The sequence below is a fragment of the Cydia fagiglandana genome, chromosome 15, assembly GCF_963556715.1.
Source record: "Cydia fagiglandana chromosome 15, ilCydFagi1.1, whole genome shotgun sequence".
Taxonomy (NCBI): Eukaryota; Metazoa; Arthropoda; class Insecta; order Lepidoptera; family Tortricidae; genus Cydia; species Cydia fagiglandana.
The window spans coordinates 9,534,776-9,557,532 of NC_085946.1; the positions used below are offsets into that span (position 1 = coordinate 9,534,776).

Genomic DNA, 22,757 nt, shown 5'->3' on the forward strand with positions numbered 1-22,757 from the left:
ATCACTTTCTAGGAAATTATTTTAATTTGTGTTTTTTACAAGTATTTAGTGAAGTAGTTGTTTCGTTTATTTAGCCTCTAGCCGCCCAGAGACCTATAAAAAGGTCTCCTGTTCCATTCTAATTTGAACTTTTTGTTGACAAAATAAAATTTAATTTTGCTTGGCAAGGTTTGACGTATGGGCGGCTAGAGGTTAAAATAAAATCCTGTTCAAAGACCTAATCCAAAAAATTAAGTATACCTCGGCTGCCCTAAGCAGAAAACAAGTAACTCGGTTTTGACAAATTTTTGAGGAGAGCAAAAAAACGTAATTTGTCAGTTTTGTTAGGTATTTGATCTAAAATGTAACATCTGTTTATACCATTATGTTAAGGGCGATAAAATTAAGCTTATACAGACTTTATTTTTTGTTATTCTTGTATATTAAACTTTGTAGAGGCATAAAATGTTTTCTGTGTAGTTTACTGCCCGAAAATCTCAGAACCATTCTACACAAATTCAAGTATCTCGTGTTTAGCTTGGACTTAGCAAGCACTTTAGCTTCTTAAATACTAAACATATTGGGCTCTCCGCTCAATAACTTTTCCAATTTTCATGCAATTCTGAAGGAAATGGTCTCAAATGAAAGCTAATAACATAAGCTACCGAAAACTTATTTTTATTTCATTCAGGTTTATGGACTTCAAAATCTCTGTTAGATAATAAAACGCTCGAAAAAAAATTTTTTTTTATTATACGTGTTTAAGTTGTGTTCTATTGGAAAATAAACTTTTTTTTAATTAGTAGTTGATGTTGCCATCCTCGGACCTTCTGACACATGGATGTTGCTATTTATTTCATCGATTTTATTTATTTGCAGAGATTATTTTGTGATACGATGTCCCATTCCTTCAACAAATCCTCTGTCTTCGTGGATGGGTGGTACCTACAGGATCCTTCTTCCGTACTTTTCTGTTTTAGGGTTCCATAGCTGATAAGGAAAAAACGGAACCCTTATAAAATCACTTTGTTATCCGTCCGTCCTCAGTCCATTTGTCTGCAAGATCCTTTATCTCGGAAACGCGTGGAGGTATCGAGTTGAAATTAAAACCATATATTCAGGAGCTGTGAAAAAAAATCAAACATCTACACTAACGTAAAAAAAAGATACGGTCGTTTATGCCCAAATACGTAAGTATATTTCGACTTTCTCAAGGGATTCAAAATTAAAAGGGTACCTAAGTAGGTAGGTAGGTTGGTAGCTAGGTCAACGGGAAGTCCCGTTGACCTAGAACTATGAAATTTGGCAAGTAATATTGTATTATTACACTATAAGTACAGGGAATAATCTGAAAACTATAAAAAGGAAAAAAAAACTATATTTGTAAGGAACGCTCGGTGGGCGAGTCCAACTTGCATTTTTTATAGTCCTATTAGAAAGATATTTGACAATATTTGGGGACAATCTTACACTGGTTGACCTAGCCCCGAATTAAATAAAAAAATACATACCTTGGTACCTACACAGGTATTTTATTTACTATTTAAATTTACTTGTAACAAAGTAAAAATCTAAATCTATTAATGTGGTAAGTAATTGGTGGATCTCTTTAGTGGCTAGAGTTAAGCCAAGAAAAGTCTGTAGACATTTTGACAGCACACGCAGTGCAGGTGTTATTTTAAACGTCAAACTTCTATTAAATTATGACATAAATAACACTGGCACTGGTGTGGTCTCAACATCTCTGCAGACTTTTCGTGGTCTAACTCTACCAATAGACTTCTCGAGATTGACCTCAGATGATTCACTTTACCACATAATAAGTGTCTTTATAAAAATTCAAATCTTTGCATCATTCCTAGATTAAATTTAATATTTTTCCCTTTTGGTCAATTGAATCCAGTCAGTTGTTGTTTGTTTCTATTTTGTTCCAAAACCTTTGACACGGATACGGCATAATTATGATTTCCTCTTTCTTTGGCGTATTCTAGTGTTCTGTTTTCATTACTGTAGAGCCTATAGTGTAGACAATACAGATAATTTATTGTTATAACAACACTTTTTCTTTAAACTTAAATCCCACAGACTCTTCACCTTTGACACGAATATTGCTAAGCAAATTTGTCTTTGTATGTCTTTAAACAAGGTACCTTCTGTATAACTATGTAACTAATTTCTAACCTAAATCGCAGATTGTGTTGGGAGATACTTGTTTTACCATTGTAATAAACTTATTCGCAGTTACGAACATCCACTCATCCACGCTAAACTCAAGTATCTCGGTCATCTATATGAATTACAAGTATCTCTGTTCAGTTACTTGACTTTAGCGTAGAAATGGGAGATATACTTGAATTCAGCGTAGAAATACAGGGTCGAAAAAGATACTCGGATTTTAAAAACATGAATATTTTGAAAACTACTCATTATTTTTCGATAATTTTTTTGGTGAAAGATGCGCCTGAAATTGTAGATTCCGAAAATCCAAAAAACCCGTTTTTTAAAATTTTCGAGTTACTTGTTTTCTGCATAGGGCAGCCGACCTACCTAAGTAGGTAACAACAACCGAAAATCTATACAACGTGGTTACTTAATTGAACTACAAGTATTAGGTATCCCAGAAAAGTGTCCTAAACACTTTTTTAGATTTACTCGATTTGTTTCAAAATTCATCCAAAGTTTATGTAATCATAATTAAGGAGATACCTACCTATCTATAGGTCAGAGATGAGAAGCAATGGACGAGGAAGTGTGAAGTAACACGTCTTAATTACTTAACCATTGGTTTCATTCACGGTGTGAATAGGGTGACAAACATAGCGTGAAAAAAAGGATTGAAGCGAATTAAAAATCATTTAATATTTTTTAGATGTATGTCTTAGTAATATGACCATACAAATGTTTGCGACCTTCCACCAGCGTATTATGAAAATGTTTTAATCGATGGCGTAAGTAGTTCCCAAGATATTTACCAACATGATAGACGGACCAACTGACAGAGTCGCATTGTGTTCCTTTTTACCTCTAATGGTACGGAAACCCATCTATAAATCTTTGAAAAACTCAATGCAATGGTGCAATCAGATAAAAGTTACGGATTAAAAAAATATTTTATCAAATGAATGACGTATGACGAACCTAATAATTTATATTTATTATAGGTAAGTATAGTACGCACATTATGTTTCTAACTATTGGTACCTAAGTAAAATGTTTTATTTAAGTTAAGTAACATAAATAAATTCTAATAAATGAATGCAGAATGATTTACCGGTTAAATACTAAAAGAGTAAATAGTGCAGTAGCAGCCAGAAAGTGGGAATCTTATCATTAGGTATAGGGTAGGTATAGGTATAGTTATGTATCAGGTACCTATGTACCTACCCGTATAATCCGAAATTTAAGCTTAATCATGGTCACACCTTGATTAAGTGCTTTGTATCTCATCACTGCACAATTATCAAAAGTCATTATAAAGCGCACAAACTCGTTGCAAGTTTCCAGAAAGTCGTCATGTCAGTCTTCTCTAGAGTCCCCAGTAATAAGCAACTATGATGCTCATCTTGATCGTCAAATTTCTCATTTTAATAACATTTTGTGATGCGGTGAGGAAAATTTCTTTGACATCTTCAAATTATATTCAAATATTTATTTATACCTAGGTAGTTGTTTTATTTCTGCCTAGCTAAGTAATGTGTAAATTTTGTGTATTCTTCTGTACCTGTCTCAAAAGTGCCGTGCGCGAACTATAGTTAATCATTAGCAGGACCTACAATGGGCTAATTGCATGAAAAATATTCTATGTGTATTTAATTGAAACGTTCAACATCAAAGTAATGCTAAAATGTAAAATAAGATTTTTTTTATAATACTATTATAAATATTTGAGTTTAAAAACTTATTATTTTTCACCACACCAGCTCGGAAAGGCTTACTTTGCACTTCAAAAACTGATAGCAAAGTTGCATTTTATTCACATGTGAGACAAAGTCAGTCACTTTTTTCTAAAGTAATTGAATGCAAATTTTGAGTTGGTTTCTTATGTTTGCTGGTAGAAATGACTTTTAAATGATGATTTTGGATGATAAATATTTAATAACATTCATTTGGATTTGATTTGGTTTGATTTTGTTTGATATTTTACATTTAATATTTGCTTCAGGTTGCTGTGGTGAAAAATATTGTGTTTCACTCGGGGGCAAATTTTGTTTATCCCTCGTGCTTTGAAACCCTCGCAACGCTCAAGATTCCATTTTTCGAACCACTCGCTACGCTCGTGGTTCAATTTTGGAATCTTTCGCTTGCTCGGGTATCAATATTAGCACAAGCAGTTAAACAACAACTTTGCCCCCTTGTAAAACAAATAACTATTAAGGTATACCAGGGTTAGGACCTGTCCCATAGAAAAGAAAAACTTTTTCGCTTAGCTTTCATTCGATTAATAAAATGTTCCTTCTACTTTTTCGTAATCAGAAAACGATACTGAACATACCCTTAAGGTTAAAACAAACGGATCACCACTATTTCTGTTACAACCTGTTGTATCAGCCTATTTAAGGCCCACTTGCACCATTCCACTAACCCGGGATTAAGCGGTTAAACCGTAAATCTATGGTCAAATTGTACTGGTAACCATGGTAACGACAGGTTTAACCGGTTAACCCCGGGTTAGTACCTAGAATGGTACAAGTGGGCCTAAGTAATTCACATTAAAACTATTATAAAGCGAGGCAAAAGATAAACGCAACATTAGGAAGTCTCCTGCTAAATTAAATGTTATTTCTCCATTAGATGACCATGAAGCAGATAAAAGCTACCGGGAAAACCATACGAAAAACTTGTCAACCAAAAAACAACGCGGCAGATGGTGAGTGTTTAGGCAACATATACATTAGGTACACGTAAAATAAGTGCCTAAGCGGCGACTTCTTAACAAAGTTCTTAAAAAAGTTTCAAAACCTAATTGTTGAGCTTTTTATAGGGTTTTTAAATTTTTTTGTGCCCTACCGGGAGAGGTGTTGATGAAGGCGGTAAACCATTGATTTGAAAATGTATATATATATATATAATATATACATGTGTTTTTTTTTTCAGAAAAAATAGATCCTCTAGGTAAAGGGGAGTTCATCGCGGAGAAAGAAGTTATGTGTTACATGGCTTGCGTTATGAAAATGGCTGGCACTGTAAGTTAAGAATTTTTTTTATCACCTACACACCTATTTGTTCTTATAAATTATAATAATTGTTTGAAAGATAAATCGTATAAACTTATCACTTGCGTGTAAGATTTTAAGTAGTTTTAGTGACACTAATTTATGATATTAATGGCACGGGCAGAAATTAAGTACCTACTCATGTAAAAATTGTACATACTATGTGAATAGTAATGGAGCCAAAAATGGCATAGGCAATTTTTGCCCCATACCACATACCAATGCAATGGCTAAGGTGAGAAAGCTCTGCTTAAAATATATATACATGCTGGTGTAACATGAGGAAACCGAATAATTTTAACGACGCATTTCTGAGGTCAAAAGAAGGAAAAAATTTTATATCAGTTTAGGTCAATACCGCCAAAAAAAATTTTTTTTTGTTTTGTTTTGTCAATTATTTGAATGCATTTGTACATAAAAAATAAATCTTATTGGTAAACTTGTCACTTTAAGTTAATTTTTAAATTTTTTTTCGTTAAACCTACTTTTTGCAAAGTGTCACTTGTCACTTTTTGACATCTATCAATTCAATAAGGATATTTAGACTACGTCCCTTAGGCTCACTTGCACCATTCCAGTAACCCGAGTTAAACCGATTAAAGCTGGAGTTGCCATGGTTACCCATACAATTTGACACTAGGTTAACAGTTTAAACGTTAAACCCCGGGTTAGTGTGATGGTGCAAGTGGGACTTAGCAGCAACATCACCATCAAAAAGGCCTTTTACACTATTTAACAATAAAAACTTGTTTTCTTTTAAATTGATAAGTATTATCTCTGAAACTAAGCGAAATTCAAAAAAGTTTATAGGACATTTTTGTCTCTAAATATGATCAGGAATACGCTGTTAAAATTATTCGGTTTACTCATGTTACACCGTGTATATATACATACCTATATATATTCTCTATTTCGGCTTGGCTTGGTAAAGTTCAATCATGGTTTTGCACAATGCACTTTACAGGTCAAAAATGGAAAACTGAGCTACGATGCCGCGATAAAGCAGGCGGACTTGCTCTTACCGGAGGAAATCAAAGAGCCCGCAAAGGCGGCTTTGACTGCATGCAAGAAAGTTCGTAAGTGCCTATTAATATTTTTTTTTTATTATGAATGGGCTCAACTCATGGCCACAGACTAGCCGAGGCGTAGACGTGGCCTACGATGGAGCGAGCTCGCCCAGAACCCCATATATCCATATATGGTATATTTGGTGTGTCACAAAAATAAGGACATCTAAGTTGTCATTTTAGCATAGGCTTTCAGTTCGTCACATATATCTTAACTTCTGAGTTTTTCTTTAACACATACACCCTTATTTAATCACAATGACAATAACGGTTAGAAACTCAGTGGTATCTAAGCACTCAAATTCAAGCTGCTGTCATTAATACCTACACGCACTGTCAATCACGTACGTCAGCAGCCAGGGTGCCACCAGTTGCTAAGCAGTTGTTATTTCAATGGTAACTAAGCATCAACATTTTATCTGTTTAACTTTTAAAAAAATACTGTAGCAGCTACGAATTGGCACCTCCTTTCTTAAAGAAGTATTTTATCGTCAAGTGTCAAACTTAGACAATAAATAAGTAGGTTTTACGAGAATGATAGGTTTTTTATTTTAACTGTCATATGCGGCCGTTCTTCCAAATCGTAAAGCATATTATATGTTAATATATTCATTTAGCCCGCTTATTGTACTAAAATATACTATATAGTACTAAAATACGATGCTCCGAATCGATCAAAGAACGAAGGAGAAAATAATAGAATTGAAACTTAACACGTTCTCTGTCCCAATCTGACATGTAAACCTTATGGCTTTGTAATAGAGGCTAGCCGTTAAAACCATCACTGCCATGCATATACACCTAAGTACGTAATATGCTAACTGTTGACCATAGGAATGACGAATTTTGTTTTTACAACTTAGCAGAGAGGATAGAGTATACGGAGTTATATACAGTATGTATCAGAACGAAAGGCCAAGAAAGAGACCCATTAATGTTTAGGTCATACTGAGCAACTTTTACTATGGGACCAACCCCGAAACCCCGGAAAAAAAATTACTCTCCCAAAGAAAATTTCAACATCAGACCAACAAAATGTATGAAAATGTATGAAACTTCCAAGTATTTTTCCGCGTTTTCGGGGTTGGTCCCATAGTAAAAGTAGTTCAGTATGACCTAAACATTAATGGGTCTCTTTCTTGGCCTTTCGTTCTGATATATACTGTAAATCTTTGAACTTATTGTTAGTATAACCTAGCAGTACTTAAACATCAAATTGCATTCCGCACAGGAGTAATCTAAGGAACGCCCACTGCGGTTTCAAACCTACAACGTCCTGTTAGAAAGTCGTACATACGCTACATGTGACATATCTTCAAAAAACATATAAATAAACGTATGCAAAATTAATATAAAACTACAAATTAATAATAGAAATGAAACCCAAAAAAAAAAGCTGTAATCTCTAGGTGCGTCCGACTGAGATTTGAACCCGCGGTCTCAGCTTTGAAAAGCAAACGCCTTAGTAACAAGACCACAACGTGCCTTGACAATTGGCTCTAAATTCGGCTTCAGTTAGCTTTCGCTATGTGTCACTCATTCGTTTTGATGATTCTATTCAAAAGAAATAGTTTGCAGTAAGTTGACAGACAGGCCCCTGTCAATGGTTGAAGGGCAAAACGTGAGATAGATGTATGTGATGACAAGACTGTACTGCTTTCGATGATTGTCAAAACGCTTTACCTTAAATTAGCACAGCTATTATTCATTCAATATACGACCATACATGTATGCTTGAAACGTCTATTTTTCCATATTGTTCAGATATATTTGACAGGTTGACCGCTTAGATACCAGTGGTTTTTTGACAGCTAAGGTATCAATGATTTGTTGTTAGTGTATAAATTAATGAATAGCGACTGTTAATATATTTGTGACATGTTGAGCGCTCACAAGTAAATGCTACCATGACAGTCAACAACTTTTTGACAGTTTAAACGTTTACCTCTCTTTGAGCACCTGGAGAGTATAGCGACTTCTGCTGCTGACTGTACTTTCGTTTGGGCCAAATACGTTTCGCCAAATTTCACTTCCCAACAAACTTATCGCAATAGTTTCATTTCCCAAAGGAACCTTTAGCAAAGTTACACTTCGCATATAATTTATTTGGTCAAATTATCATTTGGCATGATTTTACTTTGTCAAATGTTATTAGGACAAAAACTTATTTAGCAAACGTTTTTTACTGTCTAATATTATATTCCAAAAAGATGTTTGGTCAAAATTGTCACTTCGCAAATTTGACAAATAGGCATCTCTATTTAAATTTGTACTTTTTGTTATGTTGATATAGGTACGTTAAATTGTACTTAATTTGGGTGGGTTGGGTTAGGTTTGAACTGCGATCCTCACAAAACGGAACCGCTATCAGAAAAGTGGGTTAGGTTAGGTTAGAACTGTGACCCTCACGGAAGGGTCATTCCAGGTGATTTCAACAAATCGAGTGTGCCGTATGATTTTTGATTTGAATAAAAAAAATTGAGGATATAAACTTGGTCAAGCTGATCTTGTCAGTAGAAAAAGGCGGCAAATTTGAAAAATGTAGGCGCGAAACGATATCGTCCCATAGAAAGTTTGAATTTCGCGCCTTTTTCTACTGACAAGATTTGCTTGACCATCTATACTTCATGGTGGCAGAAGTGCTGAACCACCACCAGTTTTTTTTTTAATCTTTTAATTTCCAAGTTTTGCCCATTCGAAGTTAACAGTGGGGTTAAATTCCTGCTTGTACAAAATCAGACCTAACTTTTTTTCTATAAAAGGTAACGCAATAATTATTACTTTTTTTGATTAGGTAAGAAATGTGGATATTATACTGTATGACAAAATTTACCTAAATTAACTACAAAAAAATGGTGACCACCCGAAGTGTATACCTAATTGGTCAATTATTGCAATTTTAAATTGGTTCTTGTGCCAACCCTGGTGCATATCAAATATTACTTTTTTCTGAAATATAAAGTACTTGCCGTGTTCATCTTGTAAAATTAATATAATTGTGTTAGATCAATTACTTCTAATAGAAAAATATAAGTGAAAATTGAGAAATTCGGAAAATGCTCGTGTTTGACTCTAAAAAAATCCATGTGGAAGAGAAAATAAAAATTTGATTTTAGTCAGTAAATATAGCTGATATCTTCGTTAATTAGATTTAGAAAAAAAAGTTTTGTTATTTTGCCTATTTTTTGAAATATGATTTTTTAAACTGCTCGTCTCATACATTTTCGCTCTTGTTGTATTTATGCAGATTAAAATACATATGACCTTAAACTTATAAATATGAATGAATTCGATGGAAAAATATAAATAAAATCCAGACGATTGAAATTTACTTTATATATTTATACAATAAAAAAAAATCATTTGCAAACCTTTGCTACTTCAAAATTTTCTGAAGTTGAATAACGTCGCACTTTTAATTCATTTTGAGAAATGGGAACGAAGCTATGATAAGAACATTAAGAACGTGTATTTTTTATGGTCCTTATATTTTTAAATCGCTCTGATAGATATACCTCAGCTTCTTCGACATCTGATTTTGAGACGAAAAAGAACTTGATCCCATGAATTTAAACAGTCAACTATTAATAACACAAGCACTTACTACAAAGAGTTTGCACCACTTCATTATCTCCTAGATAAATACGATTTCCTATAGAACTTCGATAAGGATTATTGGTCCGTTTACTTATGTTCGTAATTTAGCCATGTAACATGCAAATAAAGCTTGTTAACAAGTCAGGAGGCGTCGGTTATTTTCTATTAAGAAACATTCGCAAGTGATTCACAATCCTTGTCAGGTAACAGTGCATTGTCGAATTTCTACCCTCGTTAAATTTACAAATGAAATTATTGCCATGTCAAAAAAAATATTTGAACATAAAAAACGTAAATAATATCCGTATGACCAATTACCGTCCCATTTTTATTAATTTATAACATAAAACATTTTGTATCTATAGTTGTAAACAGTAGCATGTTTAAAAAAATCATATTTCAAAAAATAGGCAAAATAACAAAACTTTTTTTTCTAAATCTAATTAACGAAGATATCAGCTATATTTTCTGACTACAATCAAATTTTTATTTTCTCTTCCACATGGATTTTTTTAGAGTCAAACACGAGCATTTTTCGAATTTCTCAATTTTCACTTATATTTTTCTATTAGAAGTAATTGATCTAACACAATTATATTTATTTTACAAGATGAACACGGTAAGTACATTATATTTCAGAAAAAAGTAATATTTGATATGCACCAGGGTTGGCACAAGAACCATTTTAAAATTGCAATAATTGACCAATTAGGTGTACACTTCGGGTGGTCACCATTTTTTTTGTAGTTAATTCAGATAAATTTTGTAATACAGTATAATATTCACATTTCATACCTAATCAAAAAAAGTAATAATTATTTCGTTACCTTTTATAGAAAAAAAGTTAGGTCTGATTTTGTACAAGCAAGAATTTGACCCCACTGCTAACTTCGAATGGGCAAAACTTGGAAATTAAAAGATAAAAAAAAAAACTGGTGGTGGTTCAGCACTTCTGCCACCATGAAATATATCCTCAATTTTTTTTATGCAAATCAAAAATCATGCGGCACACTTTTTAATGACAGCGTTTTACACAAAAATAAAACGCTAATTAAATAACTTACCCTATTCGGAACCTAATAATAATATTGAGAGTGGCAACACTGTGTTGTCGGTCGTATTGTCCTTTTCTAGCATATACGTCCCTCTCTCTCCCACACTCCCACCACACAGCAGTTTGCTTTTTGGTGGTTGTCGCAAAAACAAATTTCCAACTCATTGTCTCAAAATTATACATATTTACACCAGGCATGATTAAAACTTTAGGTTCCGAATAGGGTAAGTTATTTAATTAGCGTTTTATTTTTGTGTAAAACGCTGTCATTAAACAACTGTACCGCTATTCGGAACCTAATAATAATATTGAGACGTGTTTGTTATCGCCTGGTGGTGGGGAGACGCCAAGCCAATGTGATTATAGATGTACTTATTATGTATATGTAATATTATTACATTATGAGTGTTTAATTCATTATGCAGTACACCCTTTATTTTAACACCCGTGAGGAGAGAGGTATTTAGTAAAGTATACAATTTGATATTCCATTATATTATGATACTAACTTAACATTTTATATACGTACTTAATGTACTTATAAATGTTCAAAAGAATAAGTGAGTCACCACAAGGGTGCTATACTGGTACTTAATTACATGTATGTGAAAACTGGGTAAAAGAAGATGTGATAAGTCAGTCTACTCTTCAAGGAGCATACAACATCTGTTATAAGGAATAATGTAATTCAAGTATGAGAAGATAAAAATAATAAAGTACTAGAGTAGTTTTTATTTACAAGTCGCAATTATTATCAAATTTGATAATAATTATCTATAATAGTAAAGTAAGCAGTTGCAGGAATAGAACAAGGACAGGACCTTTCTTATTTCCAGAATCCCTCGGGATTAAGTAGACGAATATTTTAATTATTCGTTATATCACTATCACCACAAACAAAGTTAATAAAATTAGGTACTTATTGAAATGTCATAGGGAATCACTAAATTTATTTAATGACTGTAAGCCATATACTTTGTTATAGGTTATAGCTATAACATGCATTTAACCCTTTTAAACGCTTTACCTGGCTTTAATAACGAGAACGCGAGTCAATGTACATACCTAAATAAACCTTACTTAAAAGTGTGAAGGTTACTTTGAGAGCTTAAGCCACAACACTCATGTGTTCACTGCGCTGTGAGCACTAGTTATGACGCATTTTGGTGTTCTTCGCGTTCAAATGGTTAATGTAGAATTGCCACAGAACTTTATCAATGATATTTGCAGAGTCATTTTAATTAAACTCATGTTTAGCTATCATAACCTTAATTTTACTCATTAATTTGTATATATGTAGTAAGAGTAATTTCTCAGTGGTTTACTTTATCTGGTGCCTACTGGTAGACATAAGCCCTTGAAACTTTATTGGTTCTGACCGCTAAAGAGGCTTAATTTCTGTAAACTATTCATAGACATTGCTTAATTCTGAATATTCAGTGTGTAAATTATAAGGAATAAGATACTTAATTCGAAACCCTAGCTCATCGCATAGGTGCTTTTAACCGATATACAAATTTATGTACTTATTTCGTGATTTTATATTATTTGCAATAACTGTGCGAAACCAGGGGGTCCCCGACCTTTAGCCGGCGCCCGTGGCCCAAAGCCAACAGCGCAGAGGCTCTTTAAGAGGGACCTATTTCATCCAATGCTAGAATCAGCACTTTGTCGAATCTATTAGATATTTAGGTATACTTATCCTCCTTATGAACTAAGGATAATTGTACCTTGTTTATATTTCAATATTAGCAAGATTGTAAATGTTATTATATATTCTGAAATATAATATTACTGAATTTGGGCCAGTGTACTTTTGTATACTATATCTCTGGCCTACTATATAGGATAGTCTAATAACGTCCCGCCTCCTGGGAGGCAATATACAGAGTTCTTGCATATATATTCACGATAGCGCTAAGTGTGTGGACCTAGTTTACCGACACTTGACTACATGAAATTATTGTGTACTTTTTTTACAGGTCTCGAGCGAGACGGGTACCTATATATAGGTTGAGGTCCTTAACTTGTGGATTTGGTAGGAGCAAGACACAGACGGGGTGTAAATTAATTGATCCACCATGTTTCAAGAGATTCATGTGCATTGATGCCTTGGTTACACTGTGTAGACAGACTATATAACTCTTTGGCAGAGTTTTGCCAACATATTATAATAAATGACTGCATTTGTTTGGGCGTACTTGTTCCACGACAAAGACATATTTATATCTATTACAATGTATTTTCGAAAGGTACTCGCGTTTCAAAATAGCTTCGCCTTTTCGCAAGGCCTGTTTCCCATTTTTATTGTGCAAAGCAAACCGTATCACAATGCTATAATTTTGTATAAATTGATAACTAGATGGTCATGCCCTAGACGTGACCGCCGAAGTTATACTAGTTAGAACCGTTCGTGCAAACCATTACATAAGTCACTGTTTATTAAAAACCTTATATCGTGGGTACATTACATTCCACGGTGGGTACATTTGTTAAACGTATAGTATCAAACTATGATGAATAATGATAAGTGAATTAAGTGATAACAATATTTGGTCCGTGCATAGAAGCGCGTGCCCTTGAGAATAGGGCATGGGTAGTTTAAAATAAACTTATCTGTGCATAGGAGCACTTACGATCAAGGTGGTTCAAATCTTCAAGGGTCACAAGACAGACATAAAGGTGTAAAATAAATCATTCATAAACGCCCCGTTAGGTCAGTTTTGTATATTTTTATTTCTAACATGCTTGTGCAGCACATGACAATTTTCCTATACCATACCAGTCAGGAATATAACAATTAACCCTTTACCTACGGGTGTCAACCAGAGTTGCCAGTAAGGCAACACCGCTGCAGTACGGGTGTCAACTATAGTTGATCGAAGTAATGGTCGTGTTCAACATTTTTTTTAAACAAAACGAGACCTTGTAGCTTGGTAATAGCGGTCACATTATGCACTGTGATTAGTATAGATACAAAGAAAAAATTATCATAATATTTCGGTAGATGGCTCTGATATACACATAATTTTAAAATTACCGCTTTTTTGCTGGCAACTGGAGTTGACACCCGTACTACAGAGGTGCTAATAATTGAATTCAATATGGCGGACAATAGTGTTGTTTTAAAATTTCATCAACATGTTGTCGATATGAGAGTATGGCGTGGGAGTGTTTGGAGTGTTATTTATAGTGTTTTTTACCATTTTTGGTTCAAATATTGGAATTTAACATGTTATGAAATCATTATTAGGTACTATTGTACCTAATAATAATTTCACCACAATCCTAACTTTTTAAATTTCAGTTTTACATATACTAGGTTATCGATATATCGACAAATGTGTTGATAGACGCACATCACTATTTTCCATTAGTGGCAAATTGTTTTTGTGCAACGTTTTCTGTGATTGATTTTTATGCATTAATTTCATAATTATCGTTATTCAAGTGTTTATTTGTGTTAAGTATATTATAAACTAATGTTCTTAAACGTAAACTTGTGAGATCCGCGAGTAGTAACTTAAAAATCTTCAATTTCTTAGTGAATGGTATATTGCTTGATAGCAGAAAAAATAGTGAATATTATTACTCCAAGTGATTATTAATTGATTAAACACATTATACTTATTGTGTGTGTGAAGTTTCAAGTGTGTAGCTGTAATACTTCAAAAGTTACAAGTAAGTGAAATAATGCCTCACCGCTGACTCTCGCCAAAACATGCCCGTATTGGGCGGTGACGGAGCGATTTAATAGCCCGTAGGTAAAGGGTTAAATAGGTAACCTTGGTTATGTCGTGTACCTTCATAGGTAGGTACTCTTAAACATGTTAACTGAAAAACTAGTGCTCTCGAGGCAAATATAATTTATATTAATTTCTAGTCTGCCATAGCAGGCATAGACTTCAAAGATTTTTATATATTCATAGGGCCGCTAAACGGTACCCTTTGTACACCTTGAGCAGACTGTTTGTGCTCTTGTAATTTTATTTTCACACCATGAGTGATATTAAACATAGCTTATTTCAGAATTGAACCGTAAGCTATGTCGTGTCGTGAGCTTAAGTGAGCCTGATTTAATTAGAGTCCACAGAGTAGTTATCTGGACCTTGGACGATTGACCACACCTTATTCTAATTATCAATATTGTGCCTGGGCTTATAGTAGAATTTAGGTGACTAAATCTCTTAGTATTATCTATGCCACCCACATTATGAGGCTTAGCGTCTCCAGACCACAATTTTAAAAGTATTAGGGTGCAAAGATTTTTTCATCTTTAAAATAAAAATGAGTCGAGATAGGCCTGGAATCTTATGTTATTTTATACCTATTATACTATAATTTTAGAAATGTTCATTAGTCCAATTTTGGGTTTAGCCAATAAGGTATTCGGGACCCTTAAAATAGATTGGTAAACAAAAATGAAAACTCTAATAACGAAGCCTTGCCTATTTCGACTGATTTTTACCCACAACATTATTTTGTTAGAACCCTTTTACTTTCTCTAAGAGGAGGTATTTACATATTCATTTTTGTTATATATTTATAATTGTGGTCTAGCCTGTGTTATGACCATATCATTTAAATTTCTGACATGCCTTGCGCAGGCTTATATAGGTTGTAATATCATCATCAATAACTTGACATCAGTTTGTAAATGAATCAAAGATTCTTTGGCACACCTTACGCAGGTGGAAACATGGCAGCCTTGCGCAGGCTTAGATAGATACACAACATATTGGTTTCATCACAAATAACTTGACGTTAGTTTGTGACTGAATAAAAGATTCTCTTAGGCACACCTTACGCAGGTGGAACCATAACAGACATAGGCTTAAGAATATCATTCAAATGAAGTTTATGGGTAATATTCCCTTAGTTGCGAGTTCCTCGCTCGACAAGGGGAAAGGATTTACTTTAATAGGCACTTTTAGAAAGTGTCATTCACGGTGACGCGCAGATTTGCCATAACTAAACTTTAACTCTACAGTTAGCGAATATAATTTGACAATATGAATGAAGCAAACCATGCGTCTTCGTCAATGAATCAATCTAAAGATTCCCATATCGTCAATGCCCTTTCAAGTCACAGGCTTCCGATTTTATTTAAACCTTTACAAGTGTAGGTACTATTTATGTGGGTAGGTAGGTAGGCTTAAAGATTGACCCTCTTGTATGTAGTTACATATAGAATAATGAAGTTATTCAAATCCAAAATAATACAAGCACATATAGCAACTACATGCAAGAGTTCTTTTCTTTAACCTTTTAAACTGTTAGTAAGTACCTGTTATTTATTTAAAAAGATACCTATCTACCTACTTTTTAACCGTTTTTTTTTATTCAAAATCAAAGATCTAGTTGGAGAGATATAAGTTGGTAGATAAGGAGCGAAATACTAAAGGATTTCCATGTCATTCTTGCGCAGAGCCATGCTAATCTCTCTCTTTGTCTAGTCTGATTTAAGTTTACGTACTGCCGAAGTACTCACTTTCCACAAAAATAAATGCAATGCTTGCAATGTAGGTTTGTTCGTTACCTTGTGTCCCTCAGAGCGGAAATAGAAGCCCCGCGAAGCGGGGCTTCGTCGACTCCCAAGCGGGTACACGTTATTTATCAGCAAGTTTATTACCAAAACATTCATTTTGCAATATTATATTTAACCCGGAATGGGATAAAACGACAAGTTGCTGATGGATACTTGGATAGATAAAACCTACACGTCTATAAGCTTCTATCTGAATACGTAGTTCTACGTAACACGTATTAACTATCCGATCCTTTCGTATTCGAAAACACAAATCACTTAAAAACTGAAGGGTATGCCTCCACACATCACCATTTAAGTGTTATAATTTCAACCGTTACTATAGACACACAAAGATTTAAGTAAACTAATAAGACTCAGAAGAGACTTAATGTAGGTATAAAATTAATTAAATTCTAATGGTGACAAGTGCACGCTTTACCAGCTCGATGTGTTTTCTAACATTATGTGTTTTAGTATTTTCATTAGCATAGCCACGATGCGCGCAGGCAGCCTTTGAAAACTTACACATTACTATTCCGGATCGTTTTTATTTGCTAGATAGTTTAAAGGACACAAAATTTAAATATTTATTTCGAACGGCAAAAGCCGTTAGAAACTGTTTTTCAATATAGTCAGCTAAACTGGGGTACAAATTCAAAAACTCACCAGCAGTTTAGCTTCACGACCTTCCAGATGGAAAAACAGCAAGCCAATGAGTTGGAAATTTGTTTTTGCGACAACCGTCAAAAAGCAAACTGCTGTGTGGTGGGAGTGTGGGAGAGAGAGGGACGTATATGCTAGAAAAGGACAATACGACCGACAACACAGTGTTGCCACTCTCAATATTATTATTAGGTTCCGAATAGCGGTACAGTTGTTTAATTCAAATTTGTTGAAATCACATGGAATGACCCGGAATCGAAATGCTATTAGAAAAGTGGGTTAGGTTAGGTTAGAACTGCAATCCTTACAGAAACGAAATACTGTGTAAGAAAAAGACATTTTGCATGACATTTTAAACTAAAATGTTGTTTAAATATTGGTGGTTATTTACTATTTTTGTATTACAATGATTACTTTACTGTTATTTGCTTTAATAGAATAGCAAGATGTAACAAATTTGGTTATCATTTTACATTAAAATAGAGTTTTAATTTTAGTGATCATTTACTACATATTTTTGGCAGTAAGAATGTTTTTTATTGACGTTACATTTTACTATGTATATGTAATGATCAGTTAAATACCAGACAAATAAAATTCTGCAGCCTCCTCTCTATTGGTATGTAAATTGCATGCCATGCAATATTTTGTGTCATGTAAATTATGCTTAATGATACATTTGACTAAATAATATTTGGTAAAATGAAACTTGTCCAAGTAATTATTTGCTTTACTAAACAATAACTTGCCAAAAAAGACTATTGCCAACTGAAAATTTGCGATAACTTGTTTTGCCAAACATTTTTTTGGGAAATGATAATTTGGGAAACATAGTTTGGGATGTGATACTTTGGGAAACGTTTTTGGCCCATTCGTTAGTAAACCAATTATTGTCCACTATTCTTTACCACCATTCGTATATGGATCCAACAATTTATATCAAGTCGCGCCAACTAACCAATTTAATTAAACCGTAGTTATGTTTTCATTGTCGTTAGTATATTGGTATGATACAGTGTAACATAGCTGCATAGGTTGAGAATACGTGACTCTTAGGTTCTAACTTCATAAGTTCATAATATAGCCAGAAAGCATGAACCATGGCATTTATACTTAAAGAAAGAGAAACAAATAAATATATAATAAATAAATAAATAAATAAATATTATAGGACATTTTTACACAAATTCACTAAGCCCCACGGTAAGCTCAAGAAGGGTTGTGTTGTGGGTACTCAGACAACGATATATATAATATATAAATACTTAAATACATAGAAAAACAACCATGACTCAAGAACAAATATCTGTATCATCATACAAATAAATGCCCTTACCAGGATTCGAACCCGGGACCATCGGCTTCATAGGCAGGGTCATTACCAACAAGGCCAGACCGGTCGTCAAAAAAGTCAACAAGTGCTTTTAAAACATCGACCCACGTGACTTGCGTTCATGAATACCTAGTATACCTATGCTCTTGAGATATATCAGCAGCGTTTTTTTTATTCCCATAAATTAGAATAATGGTATAAGTTTCGTGGAATATCATTAGATATTCAGCACATGCTTAAGTACCTACTGGTAAAGGAAAACATCATGAGGAAGCCATTAATTGAGTGTTTATATTTCTAACAAAGCAGAATACATACACTAAAATCACCCGTGACTCTTCATTTAGTTACATCTATGGTGTATTACAGTATAAATAATAGTATAATAGTTAACTGTTATACTTCTTTTCCAGCGGACGCCTACAAGGATATCTGCGAAGCTGCATTTCACGTAACAAAATGTGTTTACAACCAGAACCCTGACATATTTTACTTTCCTTAATAAATGTTCATATACTTAGGGCCACTTTAACCATCCTACTAACTCGGGGTTAACCGGTTAAACCTGGGTGACAATTTAAATTAAATTAAATTAAATAATTATTTATTTCAGGCCTGTGGCCCATAAAAAGTTGTTAGTAACAATGCCTTAGTCTATGTTAGTATACAAACATTTAAAATAACAACTAAATTACAATTAAAATAACAACTAAATAAATTAATATATTTTACAACAGCCCGAGCATTATTTGCCTCCATTTGTTATAAATGGGGCAGTCGAACCTATACGCAAACAGTCCCAGGATGCTGTTGCTGCTGCTTCGAACGCGACTGAGCAAGGAGGCCACTTTCTTGCGGATGATGGCGTGGAACCCGTCCGTGTGCGCCTCCGCGAACATAGCTGATGCGCTACAGAACCGGGGCAACTTCATCAGCATCCTGAAAATGTTGTTGTATTGTATGCGCAGAACATTAGCAGCCTTACGGGTGTATGTCACCCACAGACTGCTCGCGTAAAAAGATTGGCAATATGCCTTAAAAAGTGCCACTTTAACCGGCTTAGAGCATCGAGCAAATCTGCGAGCAATCATGTTACCCCTGACTGCCAATGCTCTGCGCTCCCTTTCAAGGTCACTGTCATCTTTCAGGTCTTCGGTGACTACATGACCTAAATATTTAAATTTAGTCACCACCTTCAGTGCACTGCCGTTCAACTTAATGGGCGGAACATTCATCGGCTTTATTTTACCGCTCTTAAAAACAAGCACTTCACTCTTATCGCAGTTATACTTGAGCCCGTGTTCCGTCGCATAGGCTTCACAAATAGCGACGAGTTCTCGGATTGATCTCACCGACGGCCCCAGCAACACCATATCATCCGCATAGCTGATATTGTTAACACACGTATGGTCTATATGACAGCCTGTATGAGTGTTGCTGAGCTCGCCTATGAGGTCATTGACATATAGGTTGAAAAGCAGAGGAGACGTAAGTCCCCCCAGCCTCACACCACATTCCATGCCATACGAGTGTGACAAGGCCGAGCCCCACCTCACCTGATTCTGTTGATGACCGTACCAGTACCTCAGGATAGATATACATTCAGCCGGTACACCCGCGCTCTCAAGTTTGTCTCAAAGCTTGCTATATAACACGGTATCAAAAGCTTTTGACAAATCTAGAAAGCACGCGTATACCTCTGTGTAGTAATTGACAGTCCCCTTGAGACACAAAATTGCTGACTCTGTAGACAACCCAGCCCGGAACCCGAACTGGGCATCATGTAGTTTTATGTGCCGCAAAAGAACGTCATTTAATAGGGCATCACACACCTTAGCGAGGATGGTAGCAAGTGATATAGGTCTGTAATTAGCAATGCTGGACACATCACCGGTTTTGTTCTTTATTATGGGGACTACAATCGTCTTCGTCATCTCACTAGGCACGAAACCATGCCCTAAACACAAATTAAATAAAAGAGCGAGAACCCTTGGCAATTTATTTGACACTGAGGGCTACCGCGAACCACGTTCGACGTGTTGCCTCCCTGTCACACTTACGTACGAATTTACAAGTGCGACAGAGAGGCAACACGTCGAACGTGGTTCGCGGTAGGCCCTCTGGATTAACGGTTTAACCGCTTAGCCCCGGCTTAGCAGGATGGTGCAAGTGACGCGCGCTTAGTGGTAAAAAGTGATTGTTTTATTTGACCTGTTAACATCCTGTTAATCATATTTTGTTGGTATGAAAACTTTGTAATAACACTATACATTTATAGGATTTGAAGTTTTTTCTCAATTCCTCGTAGTTTTAATTACGAGTAGGTGAACTTCATTATGTTATGACAAAAAAAAACAATCAGGAAAAATTAATGAAGTTAATAATATAGCGTTACCGCGTTGTAGTAATATGATATATTTAAAATAACAGCCCCCCGTATTCGAACTTCAAGATATTCACAAGAGACGACACGTACTAGATCCATTCTAGATACGTTATAGTTTAGATATCAACTAGTTCTCTTGTGCAGCGCAATTCGGGCAACCAATGTCACTTTTACGATAGATAGAGTAAGATATCTATTAAATGTGAATTGGATCTCTAAGTCATATCCTGTGGAAAACGTTCAAGAGAATCAAGAGTATCTCCAGAATCGCGCAATTGTCAAATTTGACAGGTTAGATCTTAATCATATCGTTATCGTATCTTGGTGATGACTAAAAGATATCTAATAATGTCTATTTCAAAATCCGAATCGGGCCCAGCGTCTCTGAGAAATTAACTTAATCAGTGCTCAGAAATGCACCCTTGAAATATATTTTATTTATGAAAATAGTTTCCTCTAACTATCTCTATCTACTTAATATCACACTACTTTATATAGCGTCTGTTTATACACTACCTTTATTTTTTACTAAGTTCGACTACCTTTTTAGGATTCCGTACCTCAAAAGGAAAAAAAGGAACTCTTATAGGATCACTCGTGCGTATGTCTGTCTGTCAGTCTGTCACAGCCTATTTTCTCGGAAACTACTGGACCAATTAAGTTGAAATTTGGTACACATATGTAAATTAGTGACCCAAAGATGGACATATTATTTTTATAATTTTAAAATACATAGGTTCGAAGTTATTTAAGAAAAATAGCCAAAAAAATACCATTCCCTTTACCTCCGAAACTACTGGGTCTAAAATTTTGAAAAAAATACTCAAAATAGTTCTTTACATATAGATGACAGAACCTAAAACCTATTAGAAATGTGCAGTCAAGCGTGAGTCGAACTTATGTACGGAACTTTAATAACAAAACTAATATATTTAATTATGTACGGAACCCTAGAAACGCGAGTCCTACTCGCACTTGGCCGGTTTTTTTACCATGGGACTAGTATTACAGGAGATATTTTTGCCTTAATCAAACAAAAATACCTAGCATATATAAATGCATTTGTATTTGTATATTATGTGAATCAGGAAACAATAACATCAATAAAAATTCAAAGAAAATGTATTAATGTAGATACCCCTAGGTAGGCATATAATCATTAAATAGTAAATAGGTAGTCAGGTTTATTCATAAATTATACCCCGTCACAAGTATATAAGTAGTTAATGAAAAAACACAGCGAATGTAATATGGAAAATAGATAGTCATCAAGTACCATCATTATAAAAATTGCCAGTGCAAAGCTAACGATTCGGAACTAATGTCCAGCAACGACAATCATGCGTGGTAGGAAGGTCACTGGAGTTTCGGAAGCTAATTGTAGTAATTGTACACTCAGCACCAATTATTAAGTAATTTCTTTATTGTTTCAAGTACCTAAGCACTTTTTTTAAAACGTGAGCAAGCACAATGACACTGTAAGGGTTAAAATGATTAATGACTATAGTTCGTTTTTTTGCATTAGAAAGAAGATAAGATGGGAAAGGTGGACGGCAGGCGGCCTAGAGGACCAAGTCCAACGAAACGGTGTGACCAAATATCCGCCCACATGGACATCACACAAAGCAACCGACAGGGAGAAGTGGAGAGCTACCATAAGGAAAATTAGTACCTATGCGGAGTCACGATCCTCAGCAGACCTATTTAGAAGAAGAAGATATATTTTAAACGTTCAGGGTCCATGCTGTTCCAATTTAATGTATCATACTCGTAACACCTGTATGTAGGTACCATGGATCGCAATGAATAAATGAAATGAATCCTTATCTACGTCATTTAAAATTGTTAAAGCGGTCCCAAGAGAATCAAACACGCTTGTGCAAACAGTAGGAGAGGTATGACCTACGGTGATCACGATAAGCGAGTAAGAGGTAC

General features: G+C 34.7%; 1 protein-coding gene across 2 annotated transcripts; it reads left to right on the forward strand.

Moving 5' to 3' along the window:
• The first annotated feature begins 3,423 nt into the window (after positions 1-3,423).
• On the forward strand, positions 3,424-22,648 carry LOC134671326 (general odorant-binding protein 72-like). 2 transcript variants are annotated; one of them, XR_010099210.1, is made up of 6 exons: positions 3,424-3,584; positions 4,771-4,846; positions 5,074-5,162; positions 6,157-6,268; positions 18,850-19,009; positions 20,431-22,648. XR_010099210.1 is itself a non-coding variant. In XM_063529153.1 (5 exons), exons 1-5 carry the CDS (start codon positions 3,531-3,533, stop codon positions 18,936-18,938), a joined length of 420 nt encoding a protein of 139 aa, XP_063385223.1. In that variant the 5' UTR covers positions 3,424-3,530; the 3' UTR covers positions 18,939-19,172. The 2 variants fall into 2 exon arrangements, 1 of the variants encoding a protein (XP_063385223.1); XM_063529153.1 differs by lacking the exon at positions 20,431-22,648 and having other exon boundaries at positions 18,850-19,172.
• Positions 22,649-22,757: the final 109 nt, after the last annotated feature.

Excerpts from the sequence above, each read along its gene's own strand:
- LOC134671326 (XM_063529153.1), top strand. The coding sequence starts at position 3,531 with ATGATGCTCATCTTGATCGTCAAATTTCTCATTTTAATAACATTTTGT. Across the intron at positions 3,585-4,770 it reads TAATAACATTTTGTGATGCG|ATGACCATGAAGCAGATAAA; the intron begins GTGAGGAAAATT and ends TTTCTCCATTAG. Across the intron at positions 6,269-18,849 it reads GACTGCATGCAAGAAAGTTC|CGGACGCCTACAAGGATATC; the intron begins GTAAGTGCCTAT and ends CTTCTTTTCCAG.